Here is a 22,737-nt window from a genome sequence, read left to right as displayed (position 1 = left end):
ACCGCCACGGTTAATTTAGCAAACATGAAACAAGCGCCACACATCGCACGTTGTCCTCACGTGGGGTCGGCTGTTATGTGCGCGTTGACGTGGGCACTTTGTCGTCGGCAGCGTGCGCGACGCGGCGTGTCGTGCCGCTCGCCGCCTCCGGCGAAGTGAGCCGCGCTGCTTTTATGGCGGATCTGATTAGCTTCGTGCGACGCATAACTAATTGAAACTAAAACGCACCACCAACGACATCCTGCACACAAAAAACACCTAAAAATATCAAAAAAATTTGCAAAATTTTTGTTTTAATTTGTGTAATTGTGGATTTAATCCGTAAAAGAAATTAATTGCAATCGATTTGGTGGCTTCCACCGCAATCGCATTAAATGCGACCGCATATTGTTATTGCTACTTTGCGATCGCGCCGAACGTATGAAAATTAATACTGTATTGAGAGTCGCCGAGAGTGCGAGCATGTAAACGATCGCGTCGGATGCGCGCCGTCGAATCGGCTTTGAATATTTCGGCTGGCGGCACACACAGCGAACGCCAACTAATTGGCATGCAACAAACGCATCGCGAACGCGCCAGATCGAAATGGAAAATGAACATACCAATGCAAAGCTGCAGACATATTCAGGAATGAAGCCGTTCTAGCTGAAAGCACGTACACAGCGAAAAATAATGGAATTTTTACTTTTGAGTTTTTCCAAGCTTTCCAAGCTCTCCAAAACTTTAAAATTAGGAAAAATAATTATTCATGTTAATTCTTTTTAAGATAAAAGCATAAAAATATTCAAAATTAAATAATTTGAATTTTTTTTGGAGTTTTATTAAACGCCCGGCGCCTCCACATAATAAATCCAACGTAAAAACGCAAAAAAATTCGTTGCTATGTGTTTTTTCTTGCTAGTTGTTTTTTAACCTAATCCAAAACAAAACACAGAATCAGTGAATAATCCGTTTGCAATTTGCAATCGAATTACACCGGCTTCACTCCAGCGTGACGACGAAATCGCAATCAGCGCCGGCCGTAATATCGTTAGCGACGACTCGTCTACCGCCGCAAATAACAAGTAATAACTTTTTAGGTTTTCCTGTCTGCTGGAGGTTCATGCAGTTTTCACACATTCATGCATAAACACTCATTGTTTTGCCTCGCAGCGCTGTGATTTTTGCGGAAACCGAAGCACTTTTGGCGTCGCGCTCGCATGAGCACTGTGAGAGCGTCATCAGGATGCAGGAAGCATTCGACATCCACGTACGCATTTGCGCGATGGCAAAGCGGGGAATATGTTAATGACTTGGTTGCGGCGAGCGATAGCTTGTCGTTATTAAGTCGTTTGCGAGCCTGAAATCATCACTGATTGGCTTGCGCACGAGCTTAATTATTCTGCTAGGTTGCCTGTCGAAATATTGACATGTAAAGATGGGCTTTGTCAAAATTATTCACAATATAATAAACATAATTAAAGTTTTTAATATACTCCAAATAAAATTTTACTAAATTTAAATTTATAAAATGAATTTTTTGATTTTATTGGAAATAAATTATGTTTCGGGTACAAACTGTATTGGAGCGTATTGGATATGTTAATATCAGTTTGTTTGTGCCAGGAAATAGCGATGGATTGAGGTTTTAGAGAGCGATGCTGAGATTGAGGAGTGAATGAATGCGTTACGGCAGGCGAGCGACGACGTCGGCGCTGATAGATTAATCATGCTTTCGACATAATTACGGCGCTGCCAGTGCGACGTCTCTCGCCGTCGATTTCCGGATTAATTCTTAATCACACACGCGCTGCACTCATTAGCTACTCGAGGGTGCATAATTGCGATGATTACAATGCACACGACAACGATTATCACACGTTTTAGGTAGAAAATTGCATTTTGAAAAACTAAAACCAATTTAAAACCAAAATAAACTCAAAATATAATTTAATTTCAGTTTTTTGTTTGTTTGTTGCTCTTTCATGTTAAAACTAATCAACCAATTTTAATATATTTTAGTATATGGATATATTTGACCTTGGAAAAGTATATAAACTACCTTTTCTTGCATAGAAATAATTTAGAGGGTGTAGAATGAGGGATGAAAAAAGAAATAAATATTTAATTATAGTAAGAGGTATATTTTGAATCCAAATATATTAAATTAAATATTTAAAAATTTAAAATATATTGTGATAACAATTAAGTGACAATATTTTGTAAAGAGTTAAGCAAAAAAAATTTAATTTGAAAATTTATGTCTTATTATAATAATTATTAAATTTTTGCTTCATATCACAAACTCAACAAATCCCAAACTCACCAAACTCAAAATATAATATATCCACCAACATTCAATAACAAGAAAATATATTATTCTTCATTTCCTCATATATTTTTCTCGGTAAAATAGAAATATCTGGCATTTGAGTATCACATTCCGATAAATGTTGTTCGCGTGCTTCCCGAGATAGATGGCAAAAGCATAAAGTGTATTGTAATAAAGGGGTGAATCCGGCACAAGCGGAAGACATCCAGGGTGATATATAATGCGGCGAAATCCTCTCCGTATATCTCGGCCATTCCACAACCACGCCCGCTTACCACCCCGCCACCCCCGGCGTCCGTCCGTCGATTCGATAACGCCGATTGCGATTGCATTCGTCTCTCCGGCGCGCGCTAAGAGTTGCCGAACGCCATAATTTATTCCAGCTCCCGCCGGCGGATTCAATTAAATTTAGCGAAACATAAGGACGCATAAGGACCAAGCTAAATAGAATTTCCATTACGAAAATTAGATGTGTTTATAAATTTCTAAACAGATACTTTGCAGAAGTGATTCGGAAGAAATGAAATACAATTGAAAGAAAAATTATTTTTTAATAATTGAAGTTAATAACGTCACAGATTTACCTTGGAATATAGTTACATGTATTTATAGTTAATTGTAGTTATATTCTAAGGGTTTTACTCGGAGGACGCCGAGGACTTTCACGACATGCAGCGTTTGCAAGAAGCGGAACCGAAGAGGATTTAAGATAGCGGCGGCGAGTGACTAATGCGAAAGCGAGGCACAAACTTGTTCAATTTGTACGAGCCAAGAGGAAAATTATGTGCTCCATGGAATACAATGCTCAACACTCCAATGCTCATAACTCACACAAACATTACAAACTGTTTTGCTTGCAACACTCTGTATGCGATGATTGCTGTTGTTGTTATTGCGGTTTCATTCGCGTTTGTGTATCTAGATTACTTATCGCTCTCGATGCAAATTGCCGGGCTCGCCACCGGATTGTGCGCCCGAGCGTGGCGGGAGCTTTCGTCCTTAAATTCCCTGCGCGCGCCCCCTCGCATCCTGCGCGCATTAATGCGCGTCTCCCGCGCGCGCTTTGATTCCAACTGATTCGAATCGTTTATTGTGGCAAGCGCTGAGGTTGCAAGCGATCGCGGAAAGTTCGAGGCGATTATTTTCAATTTATAATCACGACTTGCGCCAATAAAGACGTTATCAGAAAATGGAAAATGGCAATTAAAACATTTCAACATTTAGACGGCAAGGTGTAAGCGCGAAACGAAAACGGTGATTAATTGCGGCGAACAGAGCGCATTAAGTGGAAAATTATCAGCGGTAACGATCGCGCAGTCAAAGGGGTGGAGGAAATCTTTCGTTGGGGTTGTTGATCTTTACCGGTAACGCCTTTGCGATTTATTTATAATTTTATCCTTGACTACGATGCACTCGCAGACGGTTTAGAACGTTATTTATGGAATTTCGCGCCATGCGCCGAGGTGATTAAGCCGGAAAACTATAAAGGATGGCTTAATCTTTAATCCATGATCCTTAAAGTTATTAACACCGTAAGGGTTCACATTCTACCGAACCCTACGCTATAAATAAAGAATTTGATATCTGGCGATAAAAATAAATTTTTATTTTTTAAGTTTTACAAAAATCAAAACCGGAAAACCGGAAATGGACTTAATATTAACTAAAAATACTTAGTGTTATATATATTTTGTATATTATGTGTTGGTATAACTGGAAACACTAAAATTTTGTTTCTTGCCCAGCGCCTCCACACAATAGCAGCTAATGCAAATTCAGTACAAATTCATCGAATCATACAATCATCAACCATGTAATGCTAGATCCAACTAGTTATGCTATAATGCAAAGTGACCAATGCCTACGCACGCTGATGGAAAATCAAATTCGCATCCTGATCGCGATCGCATTGCATCTGAACGGCGATGATTTGCATAATAAACTCGCCGGTGCGTCGGGGTAAACCTGATTTACGGCTCCCGATCATTTCTGCCCGTCCGCGCGCGTCGACGTGCTCGCCGTTGCGCGTCTCTTAATTAACATACTATAAATAACTTTATCGCCGCCCTATCCCTTGCAACCCCAATGCCACAACTGCCGCCGCTTGGACTGATTGTTGATTTAATCGTTCGGGCTCGTGTGACGAGTGCTCGACACTGTTTTGCAGCCGGGGATATGATCGTGATCATGAAATTCTAATGCCGCACTATTATTTCACCGCCGTGCGTCCGACGCAAATTCGTTTTTAATGAGCGTGACTGGGGTGGAAAACAAGCCGCAACATTTTCCACAAACATTCCGAGAAATATTAATATTAAGTGTAAAATGTGTTAACACGTTGTTTTTATTTTAAAAGTAACATATTTTACATAACAAAAATAAGGGTTGTTTTTAGGGGTGGCTTTTTACAACCCTTAAAAATTAATTTTTGGGATATTTTCATTAAAACTAAAAAAAATAATTTTTTGAATTTTTAATTTTCACCCTCATCCCTTAACTGGAATAACCTGTCATCACCCCTGAATACACAGCATTTGCTGACGTCAATAGCCACCCCTAATACTAGACGTAATGACTGCATAATCTGAATTCGAATCAAGACAATATCAATATACCGAGTGTTGAATTAATTCAAATCACGTATTTATGAAATTGTCAAAATGTTGTGAGTAGTAATTTTGAATTTTGATTGAAAACCCATTGGAATCGTGCAGATGTCAATCCGCAGCTGAAATATCGTGCGGATATCAGCGAACAATATAATAGTAAACAAATCACGTTCCAATTAGCACGCACGTCGTATGTCGACCGGTGCGAAGCACAGGACGAAATGAAAGGATAACAGACAAGAGGAAGATATATTGCGGCCACTCTTTGTTTCGGTCGCATCCTCGGCGCTCGGATTGATTTTGTCGATGGAGCTTTTAAACACCGATCGCCGGAGTGCGTGTCCATCGGCTATTGTCCGCCAGGATCAGGCGCACCTGTCACGTTCAGGTCGCCAAAACTCTCGAAACGAGCGACAGGCGAGAAACTCACATTGGTTATTAATCACATTGATGAATTTTCAAAAGCTTTTAATCAGGTTTTTTCTGCGCAAAATTAAACAAACTTATTAAATAAAACTTTTGGAAATAAAATTTTATTTTATTTTATGAGTTTTTGTTGATTTTTGTTACAAAAAAGGTTTTTTATCATGTAGCGTGTGTCGTCTCAATCAATCCTCTTGCCAAAAAGCTCTAAGCGCAGGAAGCTCGCCGAAGCTCAGCGCGCGGCTATTAAACGAAGGAAAGCGCCAGGAAACAGACTGGACGCCCATGAATATGGTACGATAAGTGATTCGCTTTTGCGTTTTCGGCAGCGAGTTTCCAGGATAAACGCGAAGGAAGCACGTCAGCTCACACATATGTCTGCCGACCGCACGGATAGCTTTATATCCTGCTTTTCCGATGGGAAACGCTCTACTCGAGCTTTAATTACGCACTGAAACTAAGGAAATTAATCGATTAATCAGAGATGCTCATCAGTTGATCAACATTTCCGCTTCGTGTATTATTACAATGTAGTAGAATGAATATTTCCACATTTTTACAAAAAGCTTTTAATGTGCTTTGTTAAAGTCATGCGGAATTTTCCAGCAAATAAATCAGCGATATTTTTATAGCTTTATCTGGCCGAAGTAGTCTAGCTATCAGTATTTTATCCCCTGCGAGGAGGGTGGTCGTGGCGCCGGCAAGTCGCCGCCGCCGCTGCCGCCAGTTTGCCACTGTGTCTATTTTTCTTCCAACATCCGAGCACACGCGAAGGGGAATCTTGCCAGCGACTTACATTTATATCGTCGAACGGAGATCTATAAAGTTATCCAGCGTCATGTCGGGGGTGGTTGTTGTGCATTCCGGGCGCCGCCAGGACGCATTCGGCAGCGGAAAGTCCTTTGGCGCCAGACAGACTGTCGCCAGTCGGTTTTGAAAGCGGCAACATTCACAATAACACAGTCGTAACCATGTCATACAAATAGATTTAAACATTTTTACTCGAATAACAAGATAAAAGTTATAAACATTTATTTTAAGAGATGAACAGAGAGATGATTTTCACAAAATATATCTTCCAATATCAAAACGCAATAAAGCGTGTGCAAGTCGGAATTGTCAGTGAAAAGAGTTTCGTAGTTGTTTTGCGGTGTGGTCACCCATTCGACCGCCTCTAGCCGCCCCCAACCGCCGCGCACCGTACCGGTGACCAAATTAGATTGTAATCCAATTAAAAGTTTCCCGATGGGGTTACCCCACAGACACACAGGCGGCACACGTGTACGCACGACACGTGTGATATACAGAGTGTTATCAAAAACTCACCCTTAAAATTAATATAACAAACATTGTTTATACACAATTAAATTTTACATAACAACAGTATTTTGTGAGTTAAATTTTCAACAATCTTTTGTAGATGATTGTGTTTTTGGGGTTGTTGTCCAGGAGGTCCTGCAGGATACAATGTTGTGCACTGCAACATTGATGAGTGCGGGTCGTTCGCGTTTACTACCACAACCGCGCGTTTTACCACTCTCTTTGTGCGAAGACTCGTTCTTCAATTCCGGAATCTTCGCAGAAGAAAAATAAAACTGCGTGTTCACAGTCGTTGTTGCCACGCGGGAGAACATCAGGACGTTACCGCCGCGTTCGGGGACGGCAAATCTAGAAAATTAGTTTTTCTTTTTCATCCTTCTTTTACCACCCCGTTTTCCACCTTTGCAATCCAATTTTTCACATTGCAGCGGATTGCTAATGAAACGAAAACAAGCTGAAAATTTATTTCTTATTTTTTTGTTTCTTTTTCTTGCATTTGAAATATAATTACATTAATTTAAAGCGCGTGAAAATCTAAGAACTTGAAACTTTAAACCTTTAACTTTCTTGTGCTTAACGACCTGCCGCCAACATCATCACGCTCCCGTCTTGTCTCGCACAGGATAATAACAAAGAAAACACTAAATGATACGGGGTGAGAATCGCAGTGTGAGGGCGAGGAGTGGATGAAGAGCGGCGATTAGCATCGCGAGTTTTAACCTCGCGCCGCGGGCGCTCTAACAAACTCCGTTGTCGTTGTCCCCGGCAGCGGTGGTGGCGTCGGCGGCGGCATCATGCGGACGGATAATTAAGGACATCGCGTTTTCATCGAGCGCGACAGCGGTCGCGAATTAAAGCGTCAACTCGTTCGCTAGCACGAGCCGTGTGCTCATTAAGCACTTAATTCGTGTTGGAAAATCAACGATTTAACAACAACTCTGCGGGTGTCAAACAACCTCACAAATAGAATTTGTCCTTGAACAAATTTTTTTCTGTTTATTTAAGTTTGGAATATTTTTTTGTTAGTCTTTAGTCGGTAGTCCTTAATGTTTGGCTGTATTAAGGGTACATCAATAATAAAAACGATTCGCGCTCGCGGCGAGTCATTCATCTCGTTCAGCGACACGCGGCAATTACGACTAAGGGGTGGCGCACCCCCAAGCGCGAAAAGTGTATAAATTCATAAATTCATGAATTCATGCAAATGCTCGACAAACGTCGACAAATGCTTGCTAAAGAAATAAATGTAGAAGAAAATTGAAGTGAATAAAAACACCGCAAAGCATTTCTTCAACATTCCGCATAATTCCAACATGATTCAATTTTTTATGCACAAAAAGCGTATTTAAAAACAAAAAATTAATCATTCTATGTTTTGTTACAGTCGGTTGTGACAACTGGCAGGAATGGTGGACGTACGATGGAATATCTGGTAAGTAATAAAATAAAACAAGTAAATTATTATGTGGATGCGCCGGGATAATTAGAAAAAAATAAAATAAAATTATAGAAAATACGCAATGCTCAAACATTAATTCTAACAGTTATTATCCATCCTTTATACATAAATTTACTGGCGAAAATTGGTCGTACGATTTTCAAGCGGCGATTTTCGAGCGAAAATTTGTAATTTTGTGTGCTTGCGTACGAAATAAGAGTGAAAAGGGTGACGATACGCCGGCGACAGATTAAACAAACTGTAACGGCGGCCCGGCGGTCAGCTGCCCACCCATTCTGCCGCCACCGCTGCCGAAAACGCAATGTTTGCCCATTCGGCCATCATGTCGCACCCCCGTATTAAAATATAATTAATGGTTTACCATTTACCATTTACTACATGCAGCATTTAGCATTTTACATTCACGCACTAAAACAAACACATTTGCAATTGGATCTAGTTTTGGGAAATGAACATTTGAGAATCATTTCGAGTTTTAACATAAAACCACACTCACAAAGTTCAGTTAATACACAAACTGATAAATATTTACATTTGATTATTTGTACATGTTTAAATAAATGCGGTTTAAGTTAAATAGTTAAAAAATACTCGCTAGAAGAGAATACTAAAAATTAAACGAGTTTTTGCTGTTGAACGGGTGAAGTTTGTTGGGAAAATTGAAATGAACAAACGTGTCAATATTAATCTCAAGCAAACTTTATAAAAATACTGTAAATTCAGTAAAACTTCAAGCGGTTTTTATTTGCGATGAAATTTTTATGTCAGTTTTGTTGAATTCGATTTATTTGTGTTCACAATCTGGTATTTTTATATTGATTGAGTTGAGGTACAATTTACAAGTTTAAAAATTATATTTTTAGACATGAAAGTGAAAAATACGCAAAAAAATATGTTAAAATTTTCAAAACATAAAAATTCATGCAAATTTGCTTAAAATATTATCTTCACTATTGATTTTTATTAAAAATTATATTTTTTACTGAAAAATAGATTTGAATTTTTTATTAAATTTATTATTGCCCGTAAAAATATTCAGCTCTCGACGCAAATTTTAAGGATGCAATAATTTCGATTATTAGATCCAGCGCGACGCGTTGACGCTTCCCAGCAGATGTTCTCAATAAAACTTTTCGATTAAATATTTTTATGAATCTTAATCTCAAAGATCGCATCACTTCAAAGCTAAAAATAGAAAAATTTTAAAATAAAATTTATTATCCTACAAATGTATTATTACTGCTGTAATTATTAAACAACTGTCCTATTACAGTCAACTCTGTTGGGAATTCGCAAAATGTATAAATTAATTTTTGTCCATCGTTCGACCGCGATAATGTCGCTATTAAATGGAAACAATGCGACGCGGTCTTGTCCGGGCCGGGACGAGCCAGGACAACGAATTAATTTAATGAAATTTCCACATTTCCACGTTCGGTCACATGTTGTGCTCCGGCCTCAATGCACATTATGCGTTCAGCGATGAATGCACGCCGGCGCCAGGATGGCGTCAGGACACGCCGGCCGAGGTGAAAGGATGCGAGCGAGTGATGTGATTAATGAGCGTTTTAGTGTCGCGCCGAAACACTGCTCGGAGGCGTTCATAATCGGCGCGGGGATGCGTTAATGCGTCCTTTGGCTGCCCTGGTCATGTACCACCTGTTTCCTAATTCATTATCCTTCATAATCACAAATAATTAGAACTAAATTTTAATTTTTTGATATTTAAGACTAGTTTTTGTGTTTTTCGACAAAATTTCTGATTGTTGCAAAGTTAATTGTTATTCTTAGATAATACACAACTTTTGAACTTCTTAACAAAAGTTTGTCAAGTGAAAATGACTGCTTAACGACATTTTTCCATTGATCTTTATCCTTTAAACCTGAAAAACAATATTTTGTGGTGCGTGTGTTGCCTATGTTTCACTTTTCGCTTGTTTTCAAAGTCATTAGGACGCGCGTTGACAAATGACGTGATTGGAAAGGCTTTTCGCACTCCACGGACCTCTAAGGGCGTCAAGATGATGGCTTGTTTTGAAATACAAACAGAGGAAGCTGATATTGATGAAGATGTTACCAAAACAATAACTAAAATGTTTTAAACTCACAACTAACGCCATCTACAATAGTTTACATAAATCACTTGTAAATACACTGCCATCTGGTGTTAAATAGCTTAAAATTTACATTTACATCATCTAAGTTTATGATTTTGTAGTAAATATCCGTATTAACTTCAACTTTCCGATTCGTTTAGTCTTTTTCTCATCTTTTTTCTTCCGCGTCGTCGTATTTACACTAGCGGCACGTGGTGTGTATTCACAATTCTTGCGGAAAGCGACGGGGGTCGTCGAGGCGTGCCTTTTATTTAATTTCATTCGGCGTTCGCCAGCTCGGCGCACACTTCGAGGACGCGTCAAAGTTCGTTGTTTCCTGTGCGCTGCCTTACTAAAAAGGCGAGAACAAAACGAGCTCTCGACGTCAAAAAGCGCAGCGGCTGTGCAAAAGCTCAGAAACGACGCTGAAGCCAAGAGACAAAACGCTGTGTTTAAACTCGCACACAATTCCCACTCGAATTGTTAGTATTACACGACGAGCAAGCAAGTGAAAGTGTGGCTGAAACATTGAGTGGAAAATTACATAATTGACTAAATTATTTCGACACTAAAATTTAAATTCATGTAGGAAAAATATGCAAAAGTAATATTTGTAATTAAATAAATGAATTTTGTGAAAGTTTAAAATTAGACCTAGTTTTAATACCACTTTATCTACTTTAACTCCTGCAACAAGCGAAATATACATTCGCCCTCGCTCATATTTTAAGTTTCTCGTAAGATTGAAGCTCGAAACGTGCCCGCATCCACTTCCACATCCGGCCAACAAGATTTAGAATTCAGAATTCACTATAATTCACCGCGCGCGCTCGCTCTCACCTCTCGGCGTTGCCACGATTAACTTTCAAAGTTTTTACCACCAAGAACCTCAAAACTCGCAACATTCGGCAAGTCAAGAGACTTGTACGAGTATGCGTACATCATATGAGATATTTATGATATTAGTAATTTTGAAACATTTCTACTTAATTTATTACATCCTAAATTGTTTAATAACCTAAAACAATTTTAATTTATTTTTTTTATTTTTAATTTTTATTTTATTTTTAGTTATTTTTGGAAATATTGTATGATAAATAAATTTATTCATTGACAAATTATTTTCTATTCATCCATACTTCCTCGACGCCTTGGCTTTCCAAGACTTTTCTTGCTCACCGGCTGGTAACCGCTCGACATTCTTCGACTTCCACTCGAATTTCCATTTACACTTTTTTTTAAACTCGCGCGCCCCAACTTATAGAAAATTTTCCGCCGTTGTGAAAACTCGCGCGGCGCGGCAAAAGAAAAAATCTCAGCCAATACTTTTGCAACTTTAACTTTAAACTTTCCTCGTGGCAGCTTTTTTGTTGCGGCCGTTGCCGAGAAAGGCATTTTTCGTCAGATTTTCAACCAATTTTCCATCTCGTGGAGATTTTCCAGCGTGCTTTGTAGCTGCGGAGTCGATCGACAATTTTTTTGCTGCTTTTTTTGTATTTTGTAGCGCGGCACGCAGATGTTTCGAAATATGTCGATATGGAGACATTCCTCACATATTAAAAAGTAGGAAAACGCCGAGCATAAATTCATATCCTGTCTCTCTATGTCCGTTTTATTGGTCCTTATTTCTTTATGATGAAATTTAAAAAGCAAAAAAACAAAAAGTCTACAGATAATATTGGGATAAATTTATTGTTTTCTTTATATAGGCGGGAAATATGTGTGGTATGTTATGGGTAGATCCTTGATAGATCCTTATAGTAGGAGTATATAGAGATATTTGTAATATAATGTTATTCTGCAACGGATCTTGCTTGTTTCTCGGTTACGGTTATCAAATTTGCGCATTTGCCTAATGCGCGTCGTGGCGCGGATATCCCGCGTTATCCTGCGTTATCCTGCATTATCCTTTCATCCGTCGAGCGTCAACAATTCGACACTCGGAGCGCACCAAGGTGTGCAAACAGCGCTCGACCGATTAAACCTGCAGACTCAGAGTCAAAGTCAAGTTGTGTGGCGAACCAAACAACATTTACAATAATTTAACAAAAAAATACTTTTTGGTCTACATAAAGTTATAATAATTAATGTTTAAGAAATTTTGTCAAAAATATTAAAGAATAAAATTTTAAAAATATTTTTTTTTGGTTTTAATCAAAATTCTCAAAAAAACTAAAAATTATCTTTAAAAAATTGAGATAACTAATGTCTTTAATATACCCTCGTAATTTTTAAAGCAAGTCCTGTTAGTACAACATGTGCCCGTTGAATTTTTCAATTACAACGTACATCATCCGCATCCTTACTTAAAAAGAAACATTTTGCAAGTTTTTTTGTAACTTTTTGCAACTTGAGCAAAAAACTACTAAATGTTCCACACAAACATTTTGCATAATCTTCATTACTTTAGAATTTACTCTCATTTCTGCGTAATTAAAATTTGAAAATAATTTCCACTTTAATTAGCGCGTGTTTCTCAAGTTTTTTGTTAAGTGCTTGAGTTTGAAAAATTGCTAACAAGTTGGGTAGTTTTGACCGTGTCCCGGGAAAATTGCGGCATCGCAGATGCGGCCTGCATGAGCGGGCAGAGGCAATGATTTACAATGCACCTGCGTCTGGTCGTCCGTCACCCCCTCGAGTCCTGGCGGCCGGTTGGTCCTGTTTAAACATTGAAACATCGAAACCTCGCTAAATGGACGAAACCGCAAACGCTGACAAGACATATTGTGCATGCTGGGAGTATATTGCGTGCGCTATCTTTAAATACACAGAAAATCGTGAATTCAGAGCTTTTAAGTCTATAATTATTTATTATAGAAAAAAAATTGAGTTTTTGAAGAAAATTTTTCAAAATATTTGTGAAGTATAGTTTGATATCAATTACAGAGATATTATAAACAAATTCATGATTTTGTGAAGATTGTTTCTGCTATTTTTCAATGCTTTTATATAAAAAATTGCAATTTTTAAATTTTTTTCATGAAAACCTTTCGAAATGTATGAAAAAAATTTCTCAGTCAATTTACACACTTTTACACACCCTTCTTTATCATACTTTATTTCTTTGATATTTAACTCAAATAAAATATTTAGTATCCAACGTCAAAGAGTAATGAAATAATTTAATTCGCTCTCAAACACTAAAAAAACACCGAAACTAATTGCGCTTTGTTCGCGCTGCTTGTGCATTCGTAGGAAATTAGATTTGCAGAAAAAGCATGGCGTAAGTGCAGGAAGTGAGCTGAACGTCAATGTCCGGCCGGACACATTTATACACCCGCATACAGACACCTACATGCGCCGAGAGAATGGGGTCGGTTACGTCTCAACGGCGCGTCATGGTGGAGGCGCTGGGCGCGCTCTTAAATTACTTAGATTTAAAAAGCGCCCCGACGTTAATTAAAAGTTGAACACGCTTGCCGTGCACCGCCTGGCTGGACGCTCATTCATTCTGCGTTTTACAATCTTTCATAAAATCCTCTCTTCTAGGATCACCGAGGATACGGATACTATTACTTCTTTTACTTATTTCCAGGATGAGAGTATATTTTCAAAAAAAAAGAAAAAAAAGAAGAAATTGAGTTACAGAAGAGATGATTTGCCAACTAAATCTATAAATAAATATAAGATACAATAATTTTTTACAGCGTGTAAATAATATTTGATAAAAATGTAAATCGTGACTGGCAATTGAAATAAAATTGGTTGTCGCTGTCAACTTGAACATTTATTATCACATTAAACAGCGTTTTCCGCTTGTTGGCTGAGCGTAAAATCCGTGGACAGCAGCGTGTAATAATATTTGTTAAATGCGTGCGATTTTTGCTAAAATTCACGTGTGAAAATTCGATTTGCGCATTTTTTCACATTTTATTTCCTGGAATTAAAAAAATTAAATTTTTAAACCATCAAGTTTAGTTAGGTGCATTTTTTGTGATATGTTGAGCTCAGAAAAAAAAAACTGTAAGTTTGACATGACACAAATGCGTGGCCCGCCGAGGATTTTAAGTTAATAGCAAACCGAGCCCGGAAATAAAAGATAGTATTCCCTAAACGTTCGATTCTTTTTTCTCAGTTTTCGGTTTGGCGTTGCACAACGCCGCCCATCGGCGTGTAGTAGTCGAGTGAATTCTGCGGCGTTTGGAACTTTGCGATTTTTTCCTCCAGCCCGCAATTCGAAATTCCCGAGAGTTTGTGTTCGGCGCTGCAAAAACCACCAGCTCCAGCCTGGCGCTCGTCTTTCTCACAGGATCGCTTGCATTTTTTATTATTGTTTCACATCACTGAACAAGTACACATCATACAAATATATAAAATACAAAAATTTTATTTAAACTTGGAGTTAATTTCTGTCTACATCTAAAAAAATATTTTTATATAATTACAATCATAGTTATCACATTATTTGGACGAAACTAAAATGAACTCTTATATTTATATAATGTACGCATTTGTAATGTAATAATGCAGTAATCGCGCTCGTGATCTCCGGTGGTATGCAAAAATTAATTAAATAATTTTTAATTACTTTTGCTCGCCGCAACGCAAACCGACTGTGGATGTACGAGTGTCAGCGTGTTGCCACACTCGGCGTCGCGACGCGCATTGCGCTAAAACCCATAATGTACAACTTGGATTTTAATTAGTGAACTCATTACTCACAACATTTACAATAGCATGAATATTACAAATCGTCGTACAAATGTTACGCAGAACACAAAGCATACTAATATCTGCAGTTGAATTACAAATAAAAACTTTCCTTAAAAGTCAAAATAAATAAAATAATTGATTTTATGTCTGAATAGGGGCTTCAGATAAAATAATTTAACTTTTTAAGAGGTTTCCAGGAGTCGTCGATGACAACTATCCTATTCTGACTGAAAGTTGATGAGAAAAGCTATAGTGAAGGCGCCGGGCAACAAGCGTTTTACCTATTTAAACATTCCAACGCTGATTGATACTTTTATTTACTAATTTTATTATTTTAAGTTATTTTGGTCAATTTTCTATCAACACTTTGTATTGCGTAATTTGTGGTCATGGTCGAGGTTATAGTCCTCGGCCAGTAAGATAAGAATCCGTTCTATCCTACGACTTGTGAGTTGCTTTCTCTGCTCCGGACTGTTTCTTGTCTCCTCTTGGTTGCGGGTTTTGCATCCGAGTTCTTTCCTAACCCCGGTCATACAGTCCGCTTGCAAGGAATCAAGGACTAAGGACGATAGTGCGCGCCAGTAGAAGGGATGTTAGTGGCTCGGGCGTCGAGGAGCAAACGTCGACGACAACGACCGACGAAACCCCAAAAACCTTATCTTAACGAGCGCCCCCGAGGGAAATGTACGTACCCAGCAAGAGGGGTGAATGAGATAGAGTCGGGGGTTGGTAGAATTTGCCCATAAAATGTACACGGCAATAAAACACCAAAATAGAAAAATATTTAACAAAAAGAATTACTTTTAAATAAACACCTTTAGAAAAAAATTCAGAAAGTGGATTGTGATGATATTTTTAGTCCTTTTTGGTTGTGTTATTCTGTTTATTACCCTGGTAAAACTTTTTTGTTTTTATTTCTATTTTTATTTTTCTTTCCGCTAAGAATGTGTTTACAATTCCGAGGACGAGGCCTGCGAGTGCTTAACGCATAGGCTTCGACTTTGAGCCGCCTTCTTGGGATCAGGACGAAAAGTGAGCGAAACAATAGTCTCCCAACTTGAATTAGTTACGTTCGAGCGCGGAATTTTGAGCGACAACTCTCTCGCCCTCGTCACGACTTCATCCCCTACCTTAGCGTCCTTTTTTCCAGCTCATCGATAGACAAACGAAGAAGAAAACAAAAAATAAAGACGTAAAAGTAACGTAAAAAAACGACGATGAAGACGCGGTTCGCGAAGACGCAACCGCGACGTGAATACCAAACAAGCCGCACGTACCTGCAGGATCCTGTTCTCGGGGTCCAGGCGACGCGTCCCGAGACGCCGCCCGCCAGACGCCAAAGTTTTATAATGAAATGTTCGATGAGCTCCAACTTTCCACCGCTTTTTTTCTTCGCTTCACGCAACTTCTGCAAGTTAAAACCTTTAACTTGATATTTTGCTATTTTTCCGATCAATTGCACAAAATGCGCAAAATATTATCGTGTTATATCATTATCCAACTTATGAGAATAACCAACAAAATAAAATACGTGTCTCAATTTTTACTTTTTTTACTTTTTTTACTTTTTTTTTTTGTATGTTGAAGAATTCCACATGTTGTTTATTGAGTTTGTGAGTCGAGTTTCGACTACATTTGCAGTGCATTGACAGCATGTGGTAAGTGTGTGCATGTGTGTGATGCAGGATCATAGTCCTCGTTGCTGCGACGAAACAGGAATGCTGGTGTCTTTCGGGCGACCGCATTCGGCGCATGGAAAATCAATTTCCGGACGGCTCGGCGCCGGCTGGCTGGCGGTGGCGAAATTTAAACCGCGCCAGGACACACGCCAGGACTCACACACTCGCGTGCTGGGACATGCAATGCTGTCATGCGAATTTACACACAATTGTCTACCAGTACTACGCAGAAATTCAGCAAATAAATGGCTGCAATGTAATTTGAATCAAAATTTTTCGAATTTTTATGTTTTAGCCAACAATTTATGAGATAATTGCACATATTTTTCACATATTGGTAGAGTAATATATTTTGTTTATTACAAATAAATTTGGTTTTTATAGGGTGATTAATTAATTACTAAATTTAGTAAATAAAAGTTGTTTTTCATTTTTTGATGAACATTTTCACGTAAAATCTAAAAATGTTTTAATTTCTTATTAATTTTTACAAAAATTCGATTTTCCTTGATACCCTGTATAATATTAAACTTATAACTTTGTTTATTCACACTCATTTCTTTCTCCACACCCTTTTATAACCGCCGTGGCACTTTTCGCGTTCTCCAACTCAAAATCGCGATCGATTTTAGTACGCGATGTGCTTTTAGCGGAATAACATCCCCGATCTCTTTTCATTTTCCTCCCTTCGTTTAGCCGTCTTCCTTGGTCGTTTTCTTAGGCAGGATTACACCGCGGCTCGCATCTTCAATGGGCATATCTATTTGCTAGATACACTGCGCGCCCACATTCGACAACGGCGCGGAAAAACCGACAAAGCGGGGGTGTTTTACTTTGTGAACGATGGGGGCGCGCAGTACATCAGAGTGAGAAGCGCGCACGTTTCCAATCCCCCGCCGCACGTCAAGAAGTTTAATCTGTAAAGATATCTCGACGCGTTTTAGGTAGAGCCGCGTCTAGCCAGAGAAAACGCGTCCCGATTTAGTCTAGCAAAGCAATCGTCGTTACTTTTACATGTGAGTTGTTCGGCTGGGGGATGAACCTAACTCGGCAGCAAGGAATTGCATGAGAATTCCGAATTTAGTGGAGGGTATACTAAGAGTTGATAAAAAGTAAATAATTGCGATTATTTAAGTAAAAAAGTATTTTGAAAATTTTTTGATATTTTTTTATTTTACAATAAAAAGCAACAGAATATATATATTTGAAAAATATGAGAATTATTTTAGTTAATTTTTAACCTCAAAATACCTTCCACTAAAATAAAAAACCTAAAAAGAGTTTAATTTAATTTTTATCGAATTTTAAAGTTAAAATAAAATTTTTATTCTTTTCACTCTGTATCAACCCCTATAAAAATTGGATCGAAACGCGTACGTATCCGAATTTAACTACAAGCATGAAGGTAAATTCCTGCTGCGCTAGTGAACGCCAGGAAACTGGAAGAAAACGCAGGCAAACGTAAAAGAAACGTCGGAAAAGTGAAAATTGCCCATAAGATATTTACCGATGTAATCTTAAGATAGGGCTCGCGAAAACCCAGGCGATGGATTATGCATATGGTGGTTGCTTTTTCAATCTCGCGCGCAACCCTTATAAAACGTGTTCCATTCTGCTGCGATGCATTAAAACGCATACGTAACGCCCGGCGCCTTCACATTTATTTAGATGCAATTCTTAGCTAAATCAAAATTCAACGCAGCAAAAATGTCTATTAGATTCATGAAAAATTGCTGAAATGTTAAAAAAAGTTGGCAATCGTGCAGTGATGCATGAAATATTTAACAGGCAAATCGCTCGGATCCATCTAATCCACTCGCAATGCATAAATATATCGATATCGCAGTATTACACGGAATTCCAAGGCTTTACTGGTTGCTGCAAGGATTCCGACGTCTTAAAAGTATTGCCTACGAGTTTTGCATACAAATCAAACATATGAACTTTCTATAAATAGATGGCGGTAGTAGTAAAACACGTTTTTATGCGTTTCAAATTTATCTCATGGTTATTTCTCTTCCTGCTATTCCCAATTGAATAAATAGTGAAACCAAATTTAAATTTTGCCAGCTGTTGTCCGAATGTTGATCTTAAATTCCGTAACGTAGGATTCATTGCCGGTTTCGGGCCGGCGCGGATGACGACTGTGAGTCGAATAATGCATGAACACCGGACGATGGCGTGGGGCGGCTGTGAAGGCAGCGTGTGTCGTGGCGCGCCGTGTGTTTATGCATATTGGATGAGGCGGCACCGGATGCGTCCCGAAAACCCGCCGAAACGCAATAACATGCGGCGCGACTTGGTCACCTCCAACCAACGACACTTGAAAACCTTAAAAAAAGGCAATTGTTACTTTTATTTTTATTCCATCACAAACTGCACATACAAAAAACTACCCGAAAACAAATTACGAATTATTTATTAGGTGTGAAATTTGAATTTTGTTTTGTTATTTCCGGTTTTCCGGTGTTTTGGGTTTTGTATATTTTTAGTGCATTTCGCTGTTGACTGAATTATAAATAAAGTGTGAATTATAAATTATGATTTTCAGCGGTTTAAACTTTTTTCCGGTTAATGATTTTTTGTCATTTAGGCGCTTTTTGTTTGGAGGCTGTTAGTGTAACATTTCGTGTTCATCTTGATGTTCATCTCTAGCCGCCGCCGACGCTTGGTGCGCTGTTTATCTTAATTACGAAACGTGCCGCCGCCGGTTAGGTCGGCCGCTGCCGTCGTTGCCGCCGTCGTACGTAATAAAATCCTGTGAGGCGTGCCGCCTCTCACCTCGCGGCCAAGCGGCACGCTCTTCCTGACTGGCTCGATTTTCTTCGAAGAAAGCGAAATTCTGGGAAGAACTTTGGGCATCGAGTGCCGCATAACCTCAACCGTGATAATGGGACGCGATGTTTACTTCCGGAAAATTTATAATCCTTAAAAAGTAAAAAATATTTTTTTTAATTTAAAATATTTTTGTTAATATATTTGTTGATTTGTGGTTTCATTAATTAAACTTATTGTCCAACGTAAATAAATCCAAAACCGGAAATCAGAATATCACGAGTGGCGCACGCCCGCAAAACATAAACCAGACACGATCAATTCCAATTGTTCCGCCGGCGTTAGATTCAAATTGAAGCAGACAATTTTCCTCGAACTGTAACACGTTTACCGTTCGTCCTCTCGCTCGTCCTGCGCTCCTTGCAGAAACAACGTCGCTTCCGACCGAATTCCGATCATCCGTTACGCCGAGTTATACAAATTTATATCGACGCGGGCGCAACTCTCTCTTGCCTTATCCGAGGGATAAAACCAGGACTTTGGCAGGACGATGCAAGGAGTACATTGGTAGTGGCAGTTATAGTGTTGTAAATAGCGACCAGGGAAAAGTAGGAAAGCAAAAAAAGAAGAAAACTAAAAAAAGTCCTTGAAAGTCGGATGTTGGTTTCTTGTTAGCGTAATAGGACGAAAAAAGGACGAGATAACAAGGACGAAAACAATTACCAAATTACTATTATTTTATTTTTAGAAATAATTTATTGTATAAATAAATATTTTAGCTTTTCAGAGCTTTTGACTGCTTTTCTAAGCTTTAAAAGCTCCAATAAATTGATATTTAATTTAAAATATAATAACTAACTTAAATTAAAAAAATAAATATTATTTTTGAAAATTTGAGCTTTTCAAAGCTTTTCAAAGCTTTTTAGAGCTTTTTAAAGCATATAAACCTAAAATAATTTCACATATAATTAAAAATATTAAAAATATTAATTTTCAAGTATTACTATAAGCACATATTGAATATGTGCTTTGAAACTATTGAAAAGCTTTGAAAAGCTTTAAAACTCGCTCTACTAAAACGTAACTAAAAAGCTCTAAAATATATATTTCAATAAAATATTACATATTAATATCAATAATAAACATAAGAGCTTTCTGAAAGCTTGAAAGCCCTCCTCTTCCGAATTGATATCGGTTGAAATTAATTCATCTCAATTTCAATCTGAATCCGCGCTTTTGTTTCGTTAAAATAAGTTTCGCACCGCAACATTGTTGAGTGTGTTGAACGAGTGAGTGAGGATGAGGAAATTTCATCCCTTGCGGAACTCGCCCGGCTCGTAGATTCACACATCGACGCGGCCGGCTAATAGAAAGCAATTAATTATTGCAATACCCTTTCGGCTACAATTACAGCACGCGCGGCGGCGAATCTTGTCCGGATTCACAGCCCACCCTCCGCTAACACTCACGTCTTCGAGGGATGAATTTAATTGCTTCGAACTAATATGGATTCGTAAATTTTCCTCGGATAAAAATAAAACCAAGCAAAAAATTAAATTGTTAAAATTATTAAAAGTCACACATAATTAAATACTCGTTCATAATTAATGAATTAATTAATTAATTAGTCGAATTTAAATTAAAATTGTCAACATTTAATATCCAATTATTCAACGGCAGGGTAATATTTGTGGTTGTTATACGCGGCATCAAAATCTAAATTGAAATTGAGTGATTAATTATGCGTCGAATCTCAGCAACGAAACGCGAAAAGAGAGGGGTGGTTTTATTAATGTCAACGCGCTTGTTTCCTGCCAGCGCCGCCGCCACCGCCGGCGTTTAATTGATAAATTGCTATTAAATTAATGAATTACTTCTCGATATTTCAAAATTATGGACGTATTGACATCCGCTATGCAAACATCGAGATGGACGGGGGATGCAGAGATGGAAATGAAGTCCTGACCGCAATCGCTCGATGCATACGCGGCGTATGTTAATTATGTTTTATTAATGAGCGCTGGACGGTTAAGCGCATCACGGACGGTTGTCGAATTGTTGAGTGCTGATTGGAATATAGTCGGTGGAAAAATTACACAACGCATGCGCAGGACAATTGTATTTATTGTGTCACCACAGCATTTGAATTAAAATGAGCTTCCGGTGCTGTCGACCGCATCCATTAGTGAACATTATGGGAAAAATAAATATTATTATAAAATTAAAACTGGAATTGTATATTAAATATCAAGTGGCTAAACGAGGACTTTACTCATGAGATTGATTGTGAGTGAGTGTACCGAGTGTTTTAATAATCAAGTGTTTAAAAACGTTTAGTAACGTTCTGTTTTGACATGTTTTACTGACGTCGCATTGCATTTTATACGATTTTGTGCTGCTCCGTAGGTCAATGCGCAGGCGCAAGCTCCGTCTCGTAAATAATACCCGTAAATAATGAATATTACGCACGGCTTGGCCTCCCATATATAAAGTACTACTTTTTGTGTCTTAAAACCGTGGAAAAACTGACACTTTATAGATGGAAGTAAAAAAAATATATTTTGAAGGTGATTTAGAAATAATTCTTACATCGTAATATATTTTATGCATTAGAGGGTGAATGTAATTTACTTTAGTGGCGTTCCTGCAGTTCCTGCAAGACGAATGCAGCCGCAAAACGGGTACTAAACTAATCGAGGCCCGCGGGTTAAATTCGACTGGGTGAGAAAGTAGGTGGATGTATAATCGTAGATAACGATGCTCGAAACTCAATGTAATCCGCCCCTCGATGGCGTGAATCCTGCGTTTTTTCAACTTGTCTGCTCAAGGAGTAAATTTCACATTTACATTTCACATTCCACATTCCACATGTTCATGGTTTGATAGAAATTGATATAGATATATATTAGCATAAGACTTGGAAATATACTTCCAGTCAGTAAAAATGTCTGTATGTTGGAGATGCGGTATTAGTTCCGAACACTTTGTGTTATTAAAACCAAAAATATAAAAAAATTCAAAAAATAAACGCAAATAAAGTTTTCACTATTTATTGAAATTAACTTTCCGGTTCAATACTTTTACTGATTTTCCGGTTTTCCGGTTTTACGTTTAACAAACTGTCAATTAATTAAATAAAACTTGTCAAAAAACTAAAATATTTATCAATAATAAAATTCCTACAACCCCAATATTGCAAAATGTCAATCTGCAATTTCATTAATTAATAAAAAAAATAATTAATAAAATTTATTTATTATTTTCAGGTCCAGGATATTGGGGCCTAATGAATCCCCAATGGAACATGTGTTCCAAAGGACGCCGCCAGAGTCCAATAAATGTGGAACCAGACAAACTACTTTTTGATCCTTTTTTAAGACACATTCATCTGGATAAACACAAGGTTAGTTAC

At 38.1% G+C, this 22,737-nt stretch overlaps 1 protein-coding gene across 2 annotated transcripts in view; it reads left to right on the top strand.

Moving 5' to 3' along the window:
• The window catches only part of CARPA (Carbonic anhydrase-related protein A), a 61,726-nt gene that overhangs the window by 3,418 nt on the left and 35,571 nt on the right, over nucleotides 1–22,737 (top strand). For both annotated transcript variants that reach the window (XM_065303196.1, XM_065303195.1), the window contains exons 2-3: nucleotides 8,048–8,095; nucleotides 22,592–22,728. In XM_065303196.1, the coding sequence (XP_065159268.1) occupies nucleotides 8,048–8,095; nucleotides 22,592–22,728 (185 nt within the window). The remainder of the gene's footprint in view (nucleotides 1–8,047; nucleotides 8,096–22,591; nucleotides 22,729–22,737) is intronic.

Source organism: Atheta coriaria, unplaced genomic scaffold (assembly GCF_025399875.1).
Source record: "Atheta coriaria isolate IRGN ID8LTWV9N9 unplaced genomic scaffold, Caltech_Dcor_3.1 hic_scaffold_5_pilon, whole genome shotgun sequence".
NCBI lineage: Eukaryota > Metazoa > Arthropoda > Insecta > Coleoptera > Staphylinidae > Dalotia > Dalotia coriaria.
Note: the sequence above shows the minus strand (reverse complement) of the source record. Positions and strands in the feature narration are given on the sequence as shown.